A 9,966-nucleotide genomic window follows, 5' to 3' on the forward strand; every position below is an offset into this window, starting at 1 on the left:
AGAATAAAGACACTTACATTCGAGTTGGTAAAAATCATGGAACTTTTTTAATTCGCAATCCCTCCAACTCACCTACATACCACGTAAATAAATAAACAAGTGGGCATAAATGGAAGGCGAAAATTTAATCAGTAGTAAAAACATATAAGAATCGCCATTTCAGGAAATTGACATCCGCTAGATTGGAAATTTGCACTTCCCTCATGATTTTAACAAATAAGAACCAACAAATATTTTCAGTTTAAATCCACAGCCTTCCTGGGAGTGATATCTAGTTCAGTTGTAAAATTTGTTATTCGTAGTGAAGTTATATGAGCAGCGGCAGCGCTTTCTTCTAATGAAAATGAAGTCATTCTGTTTATTACTATTACCATTATTCATAAGCATCCGCCACATTGAAGGAGATGGCAGCCGGTAAGGAAAATTCATTTTTCATTGTTTTATTAAAGCTACTTACGTGAATTAAGCATTTAATCTCACAAATATTGTATCCATCTTATGGATTCTTCGCAATCAATGGCTAATGATCTGTTTGATTTATACTTTGAAAGAATACCCCTATCAATATACGAGTACGAAGACGAAGGCGATGACAACTCCGTAGAGGTAAACTTTTAAAGACAAAAATATGTATAAAATAATAAAAACGGTAGCCATCATTTTCCACAAATATTTGGCTAAAAATAATCAATATCGAAGCGAATGATTAATCATGAAACGAAAAATATTTCAACAGTTTTATGGCACTATTTCAATCGGAACACTGCCACAGAAAGTGAACGTATCATTCGAAATAACATATGGCGCCACGGATATGCTCTCAAGTTATTGCAATACTTCACTGTGTCGTGCCCGTAAGTCAAAATTACAAATATTTAAATACTGAACATCAACGTACGTAATGATTTGTAGTCGACAGGGATGAAAACAGACTTTGCAACAAAACGGCCATAATTGAGCGTTCAATCGGTGGTGGGGGGGGGGGGCTCGCAGAAGGATGTATTGCACTCCCTCCCTGGGGATCCTCCAGGATGACTTCTTTCTCAAAGGGGGAGTCCTAAGGAACATTTTTAGTCCTCGTCCTCAGTAAAAAAAAGTGGCCCTGCTTACCAAATGGCGACCATTTTGATTGACAGGTCAGCCGAAATCGCAGATTTTGCATTCCAATATTTATGTATAGGACTTGCACGAAATTTTTCAAACCGTACAAAGGCAAATCGAAAGAGCAGGCAAACATTCATCACCTGTCCAAATTTCAAGCGCTAAAGCGCCTTTTTCGATTTTTGGTGAATTTTTGAAAATCAAATTTAGGCCAAAAATGAGCGAAGAAATCAAATTTTACCAAATTGATCTAGGAAGTTGAAATTAAGGATAAGGTAAAGTACCAGTCGTGGATATCGACACCAATTATAGATAATCATTTTGTGGTGCTCCATGTGGCTAAAAAAAAAAAAAAAAAAGGTGATATCTTTTTCTTTATTAGTAATTGTCATCAGGTTAACATGTGTACAACTTTACATCTAGTCCAGGAAAAATAGCATTCCATTGGGAAAAGTGAGGTAGAAAGCTGAATTTTGGTATACTGGTCCATTTTTTGTGCTGAACACGAATCCGATGAGTCCCCGGTCGTCCCTGGTGAGCTTTCTCCCCTATTCTGGATCTAAGCCCCCCAAAACCAGTTTTTTGCAATTTTCTCCCCCGCATTGCATTTTAGCGAAAAATATGTGTTTAGATACAAGAATCTACGTCAAATTTCCAATCTACTGATATATCAACTTTCCTTCTTCCCTCAAGGGGGGTGGAACCACAACCATTCAAAAAAGGGGGGTTCCCTGAAAAATACATAAAGGCTATAGGCGCCTAAGAGGGGTGAAATGGTCCCTGAAAGCGTTCGAGTTGATATTAGCATGAAAGGTGCGTACCATAGAGAAACCTCCGCGCAAAAAATTTCAGATCCACACCCCCTCCCCTTTTTGCGGAACCCCCCTTTTTTGAAATTTCAGTAACACTTTTCTCAGCCCCATTTCAACCAATTTGAAAATTTTTCTGGAAGTTATGTATATTCTGGATAGGTATCCCCACAAAAATTTTCAACCCCCTCCCCTCATATTTACCCCGCCAAAATGGCGTTTTTTTCATTTTTTGGGCCTGTTAACAATCAAGATTGCGAGGTACAATTTTGTAAACACGTTTTTTGGATGTATTTTTGGCTCCCAAACATCATATACTATATTAGAAATTTTTGTTTTGGTGCGACGTGGGGAAAACTTGGAATAATGTATCGTAGGGGGGTGGGGGGGGTGAAATGGGAATTTTGAAAAAAATAACTATCAATGAGTAGGGTATCGTTTTTATATGATTCGATACCGCAGAGCACGAATATGACTTCAGATTTTCTGCTACACTCACCTACCCCTCTCCAGAGCCCCTCAGCCCCCCTCAATTTTCACGATTTTCCAAATATAGTTATTTTGATGATGTTGGTGTCGTTTTCATATGATTCGATACCGCTGAGCACGAATATGACCTCAGATTTTCTGCTACACTCACCTACCCCTCTCCAGAGCCCCTCAGCCCCCCTCATTTTTCACGATTTTCGAAATGAAGTTATTTTGATGAATGTTGGTTTCATTGCTATGGGAAAATTACATAAGTTCATTGTTATTGTACTTAAAATTTCCCGTAGAATCAACTACAGCACATGGCTCCCCCTCGAGGGGGGTAGACCCTTGATTTTTTTCCACGCTGAAAACGTAACAAATCTGTATCTGTACTATTTTTTTCTTGTGATTTTTTATGTAGGTAGTCATTGAATTATAAAATACATACTCATACATAATCAAGTTACAGTTATCATGGATAATTATTATGCCACATATGCTACGCAAACCTATACAGTCCAGTACACATACACATTTGTTACGTTTTCTGCGTGGAAAAAAATCAAGGGTCCACCCCCCTCGAGGGAGAGCCATGTGCTGTAGCTTATTCTACGAGAAATTTTATGTACAATAACAATGAACTTATGTAATTTTTCCCATAGGAACGAAACCAACATCACCAAAATAACTTCATTTCGAAAATGGTGAAAAATGAGGTGGGCTGAGGGGCTCTGGAGAGGGGTAGGTGAGTGTAGCAGAAAATCTGAGGTCATATTCGTGCTCAGCGGTATCGAATCATATGAAAATGACACCAACATCATCAAAATAACTATATTTGGAAAATCGTGAAAATTGGGGGGGGGGGGGCTGAGGGGCTCTGGAGAGGGGTAGGTGAGTGTAGCAGAAAATCTGAGGTCATATTCGTGCTCAGCGGTATCGAATCATATGAAAACGACACCAACATCATCAAAATAACTATAATTTGGAAAATCGTGAAAATTGAGGGGGGCTGAGGGGCTCTGGAGAGGGGTAGATGAGTGTAGCAGAAAATCTGAGATCATATTCGTGCTCTGCGGTATGGAATCATATGAAAACGATACCCTACTCATTGATAGTTATTTTTTTCAAAATTCCCATTTCACCCCCCACCCCCCTACGATACATTATTCCAAGTTTTCCCCACGTCGCACCAAAACAAAAATTTCTAATATAGTATGTGATGTGTGGGAGCCAAAAATACATCCAAAAAACGTGTTTACAAAATTGTACCTCGCAATCTTGATTGTTAACAGTCCTAAAAAATGAAAAAAACGCCATTTTGGGGGGTAAATATGAGTGCAGATGGTTGAAAATTTTTGTGGGGATACTTATCAAGGATATACATACATAACTTCCAGAAAAATTTTCAAAATTGGTTGAAATGGGGCTGAGAAAAGTGTTAGGTACTGAAATTTCAAAAAAGGGGAGGGGGTGTGGATCTGAAATTTTTTGCGCGGAGGTTTCTCTATGGTACGCACCTTTCATGCTAATATCAACTCGAACGCTTTCAGGGACCATTTCACCCCTCTTAGGCGCCTATAGCCTTTATGTATTTTTCAGGGAACCCCCCTTTTTTGAATGGTTGTGGTTCCACCCCCCTTGAGGGAAGAAGGAAAGTTGATATATCAGTAGATTGGAAATTTGACGTAGATTCTTGTATCTAAACACATATTTTTCGCTAAAATGCAATGCGGGGGAGAAAATTGCAAAAAACTGGTTTTGGGGGGCTTAGATCCAGAATAGGGGAGAAAGCTCACCAGGGACGACCGGGGACTCATCGGATTCGTGTTCAGCACAAAAAAATGGACCAGTATACCAAAATTCAGCTTTCTACCTCATCCCAATGACCCTTTTTTTTCATCTAATTTTCCTGGACTAATCGTGATTCTCAATTGGGAAGTCCTAAAAAAAAAAATTCTGAAATAAAAGTGCGTTTTTTTCAGTGATTTTTCAAGTTTTTCATTTTGTGAAATTTTGAAAAAATGGAAAGAGGTTAATAAATTCGTTATTTTTTGTGGTTGATGGAATATTCTGATAGTAAATAAGTCAAAGAATCCGTTTTTGATGGTTTCAACATTTTTCGCGAATGTTAGTCACATTGGTACATGCGTATTTGATGAGGTATAAAATGTATGATAATTGAGCATGTTTTCAAATTTGGAGTACTGTGTGGCTTAAAAATTACTTATTTATGGTGTAGACTGTATTTCTGGTAAATTTTAAATCTATCTTCATTTCCTCAAGCGAGACTTATCCACAACCGGCCCCAAATTTTTTAGTTCGGACCTATCCTCAACCGGACTTTTATTTTCTCGAATAATTTAAAGAAAACAAACGCATTTGGGTGATATGGCCAGTTGAAATTTGATGTTCATCATAGAGAATGCTGATTTATTCATTTATTCCAGATGGAGCCCGGTTGCGGATAATGGATTTTTCTATCCTTAATTGGTACTTTTTTTTTGAAATACTTGGAACCAAAAAATGTTTTTTTTTCTGTTCGGACAAGGCAGTATGATAGTACAGGGTGTATTTAACGTGTGTATTTTTTTTTTGTAAGAAATGGTTGAATTATCTGTAACCGAGCCCAAAGTCCGGTTAAGGATAATTTGGAGGGTTTTGTAGAATGGCGCTGTAAGGTACCTACACATAGATGTTTTGATAGAAAAATTTGTTTTTTATCGTATTTTGTGCAGAATGGTTCAATTTACATGTACCTACAAAGCATCAGTTTGAAAAAAAAGGTTCAAAATTGGGCCCAAACATTTTTTTGATAAAACCCTCTCCACAACTGGTACTTTACCTTATATCCCATTTTCAACTTGCCAAATCGAAACCGTTTTGAGCAGTTCTGGAGCCTCCAGCAGATTTTTGAAACTAGAAATTCCCACAAAATTCTATCAAATGGAGGTGAAAACCCGAGATTCATTCCGCAAACTAATTTCAATATGCTACGAAGTCAATTGCAGGTGAATTTGAAATCATATTGGAGCCTCCAGCGACTAATAGTAATGACACTAATATATAGTATCACTGTTGCAGAAAGACCCAGTGCTTATAACCATAAAAGCTCGAAAACTTCTCGATATGAAGATGACTTTGATAGAAAATTTTTGGAAGAGCACTCCGGTGCTTTTGTAACTGATAATATTACAGTAAGTTTAGTATAAGCACAAAATTAACAGGTAGGTTATCAAGCACCTGTGACCTACAAAAATAAAAGTTCATCGTGTCCGGTTCTTAAATATTAGCCTCACAATAACGTGAACGATTTTTAGTCTGTCTTTATTCACCATCTCAAGTAGAATTCTCCACAGCTTCTGCCATTGTAGCCCAGTCAATATGCAATTTGACCCAAACATAATTAAAAACAAAGGTTTTTTTGGTGAATATTATCTAGGGTGGTGTGCTGAATAACATACTAAAAGTCCCCGCCCCCACCCCACGAGCTAAACCCCCCCCCCACAGTGAATCAAAGCCCCCCAAAATCAGTTTTTCATCAAGAACTCCTGAAATATTGAATTTTGAGTAAAATGAGCCCAGTGATCATTTCATCTCCTCCCCAATACCTATCAAATAAGCTATCGACCAACTCCCTAGCCTCAAGGGGGTGGCCCTACGACCCCTCAAAGTGATGTAATTTCAATAATTTTACATTTTATGATTTGGGACTTGTATCCTGTTCTAATTGATAAAATAAAGTCAAACTTGGGGAATGGGATTCTATTGAGAGCTAGAGTTGACCTCTGGAGTGGGGAGGGTCAAAATTGAAAATTACAGAAAGGTCATTTTTTTGGAGGGGCATGACATGACCCCAAATGGATGAAAGGGGTCCAAAATCATACCATCGGACAGTACCCTATCTGTGATCAACATATCCAAATTTTAGCTTCCTAGGTCATTCCCACCGCATTTAAAGCGGAATTATCTACGCTAAAAATCCCCTTATTTTGCCCCTATTTTCGGGGTTTTCCATCTTAAAAGAAGTGGGGATGACCTAGGAAGCTAAAATTTGGATATGTTGATCACAGATAGGATACTGTCCGATGGTATGACTTTGGACACTTTTCATCTATTTGGGGTCATGTTATGCCCCTCCAAAAAAATGATTTTTCTGTAATTTTCAATTTTGACCCTCCCCACTCCAGAGGTCAACTCTAGCTCTCAATAGAATCCCATTCCCCAAGTTTGACTTTATTTTATCAATTAGAAGAGGTTACAAGTCCCAAATCATAAAATATAAAATTATTGAAATCACATCACTTTGAGGGGTCGTAGCGCCACCCCCCTTGAGGCTAGGGAGTTGGTCTATAGCTCATTTGATAGGTATTGGGGAGGAGATGAAATGATCACTGGGCTCATTTTACTCAAAATTCAATATTTCAGGAGTTCTTGATGAAAAACTGATTTCGGGGGGGGGGGGCTTTGATCCAGTGTGGGGGGTAGCTCGTGGGGTGGGGCCGGGGACGTTTAGTATGTTATTCAGCACACCACCATAGACAATATTCACCAAAAAAACCTTTGTTTGCAATTATGTTTGGGTTCGCCTATTTTTTTCTGCTATTTGCCTGGGCTATGAAGTTTTCATCGCTTTTTGGTTAAGGTTACAAAGGTACCTGGAACTCTCAAATATATCCATTGTTAGCACTGTTGAATCTCCGGTATTCTCCGAATAAGTGAATTAGGCATAGTAGTACTTATGTGTACTGCTACATTGGCGGAAACTAGCAACTGGCAACTGGCAAGTTGGCAACCAAATCAAAAAAAATTGATTTGGTTGCTCATTTCAGCCAGTAACTGAGCAACTTCTTATCATTTTTGTGCGACAGTCATGAAGTTGCTAGTTGCCAAGTTGCCGCTATGTAGCAGTCTACTGTATCACAAATCAATGAAAATAAAAAATCAATTCACAAATTTATTCAATAAATTGAAAAAAATACATAATTTTACCTACTTAATTCAATATTTTTGGTTTTACTAAAATTTTAAAAAATTCACTTCAAGAAATTTTTTGTGACAAAAAACATTGTAAATTTTTTTGACATGACCTAAATCAAAGCGATTAGCAACATGAGCCTGCAAGCAAATTATAAGAATTCATTTTATGCCCAATTGCCCATTATATTACTCCTCCTAGTACTGGTAGCTGTAGGGTTAGGTGTAGGGTGTTAGGAGCAGGAGAAGCCAGATTCGAACCCCCCTTAGGTCAGGAAATTTTAGTAATAAGTTATGGGTAGGAAAAATTAAACACAATGGGAAAGCATCATCATTTTTGATTTTTGAAATTTAAAAATTCAAAAATGTGACCTAAATTTTGAAATAAGAGTTATCAACAAAAATATTGCCTCTGTTGGCAATTAATTTCCAACAAATTGTCAAGTTGGCTATTACATCAAGCGTTTTCATCGGTAGAGATTTTACCAACTTATATCAGAATTTTTACCAAAAGTTCACTATTGGCAGTTGGCAATTTTATTGCTACCTGGCGCTAATTGGGAATGCAATGAGTAGACCTAGGTCCGGGTGCCAGCTTTTTATCAAACGAACATATAATATCTACTATTATGACATACCTACTCACATACGTATATGCTTATTTACTGCAGATAGGTAATATCCAGATCCAAAACCAATCATTTTTGGTAACGACACACTCGCTATATAACGATATCTTTTACCATGGTAGACCATTCGATGGTAGAGTTGGATTAAACAATAATACATTCGGATTAGAAAACCCTTATATACGACACTGCAAAAACCTTGGACTGAAGAAGAAATTTTCATTATACACCAAGTAAGTTCTTTTCTTTGGTTATAGTATTACTTACTTATCAAGTAAATGTAGGTATGTACCTACACTGCGCAAAACTTGGATGATACATATTTATATTTACTACTAAGAAAGTGACATTGTCCTCTGCTTAATGACTAGTTATCCTTTGAACAATGATACCTCTGAATTGATGTTATGCGGCGAAGACAACACAAAGTTTCGGGGTAACTTGCAATACGTTACTCTAATAGATGGTGGACTAGCTAGACCATGGCAGGTTGCAATGCAAAGGTAGGTCTAATCTTTTGTGATAATCAAATTGAAACTTTCAATCATGCGTACATAGCTTCTTAAAATGCTCATTACAGCAACATACGAGTGCATTTTATATTTGTCATTTGTTTACTTCTAAACAGTGTTTTGTTGCATCACAACGATAAAAGTGCTCCAACTATGGAATTTCTACACGAATATTTCACACTGGATCCTAGCTCGCCATATATTGAAGGGCCAAGAGAGCACATTGAGAAAATTTACGAAATGTTAAACGCCACACCATCAAAACATAAGAAGTTGAAGCAGGTTAGAACAATTGACTGCATATATTGTTTAGTTATTAATCGCTTTGATTTTTCTCCCAAATTTAAGCAGCATAATATTTACTTTAACAATACCAATAGAAATCGTTTACTTGTGTGCCTACAGGTCGACTGCACAACCATTCGTTCATTACCGAGAATCACATTTAGAAGTGTTGACAAGAATTTCACTCTTACAGGAAATGATTACATCAGACAGGTATGACAGTATGGTCTATACAATGTACTTACTTATTTATATGTATGTACTTTATTTACTCATAGGACGTCCAGTGGGAGAGGGAGCAAAAAGGAAATCAATGCTAAAAAATAGTGCTTTCCTCGACATTGGCAAACACTTTTTTTTGCAACTTATGTTTTAAAAAAACGCATACCTTGCTTACCTATGGGCAGGTGGCAGGTCTCTGTAAGGTCACGATTTTACTAATAATTTTCAACATCCAACATATGGATTTTATATCGATTTTAAAAAAAAAGCCCGGTCGCATTAGGTCAATTGAGATAGACAATAAAACCTGAATGCAACTAATTATTTCCGTAGTTGACGCAAAACAATCAACGGGTCTGCATAGTTCAATTGATACCAGATAGGTACAACTCAAATTCAATCTGGACCATAGGAACCGTTTTCAATAGGAAGTTTTACACTGTATTCGATGTGGAGATGAAAAGAATTGGATTCTCCGAAAGCATTCATGACAAGACTGCTTAGATACCAAATGATCTTACTTTTTAATGGGAAGATGAAGTAATTCAAGTACTTACATAAATGTACCTATTAATTATTTTTCTATTCCATAATCATGTTAATAGGTAATAATGAAATGATAATATTATGATTCATTTTTGATATCACTCATTACTCAAATTTCACTGATTTCTAAAATGCTTCATGAGTTTTGTGAGTGCTAATTTTTCATTCGGTTCAGTTTTTATTTACATAATTATAGGTACCTATATGTATGTTAATCAAGTTGTAAAGTTTGTTTCATGCAACTTGAGCCAAATTTCATTGAATTTTTATTTAAATTTATATTCAAAGAAAATCTATGTAATATAAGGTAAGTATTTACAGTAGCTAAACCTGTACCAATCGTATTTGTTTCAAATTAATAAAGTAATTTTAATGATGCCATCGAATTTGCTCAAATATGGCGAATAGGTACTAAAA

The 9,966-nt window shown here is 36.7% G+C and overlaps 1 protein-coding gene across 1 annotated transcript; it reads left to right on the forward strand.

Moving 5' to 3' along the window:
* Window positions 1-229: 229 nt before the first annotated feature.
* LOC135837810 (uncharacterized) lies at window positions 230-9,928 on the forward strand. Its single transcript, XM_065353204.1, has 9 exons — window positions 230-414; window positions 552-606; window positions 737-854; window positions 5,463-5,575; window positions 8,027-8,217; window positions 8,356-8,487; window positions 8,613-8,778; window positions 8,902-8,994; window positions 9,337-9,928. Exons 1-9 carry the CDS (start codon window positions 338-340, stop codon window positions 9,505-9,507), a joined length of 1,116 nt encoding a protein of 371 aa, XP_065209276.1. The 5' UTR covers window positions 230-337; the 3' UTR covers window positions 9,508-9,928.
* Window positions 9,929-9,966: the final 38 nt, after the last annotated feature.

Source organism: Planococcus citri, chromosome 2, assembly GCF_950023065.1.
Source record: "Planococcus citri chromosome 2, ihPlaCitr1.1, whole genome shotgun sequence".
Classification (NCBI taxonomy): domain Eukaryota; kingdom Metazoa; phylum Arthropoda; class Insecta; order Hemiptera; family Pseudococcidae; genus Planococcus; species Planococcus citri.

Bases quoted from the DNA above. Each gene is read 5' to 3' on its own strand.
- LOC135837810 (XM_065353204.1), top strand. From the start codon at position 338: ATGAAAATGAAGTCATTCTGTTTATTACTATTACCATTATTCATAAGC. The intron at 607-736 runs GTAAACTTTTAA...ATATTTCAACAG, and splicing joins GCGATGACAACTCCGTAGAG to TTTTATGGCACTATTTCAAT. The intron at 8,779-8,901 runs GTTAGAACAATT...GTGTGCCTACAG, and splicing joins AACATAAGAAGTTGAAGCAG to GTCGACTGCACAACCATTCG.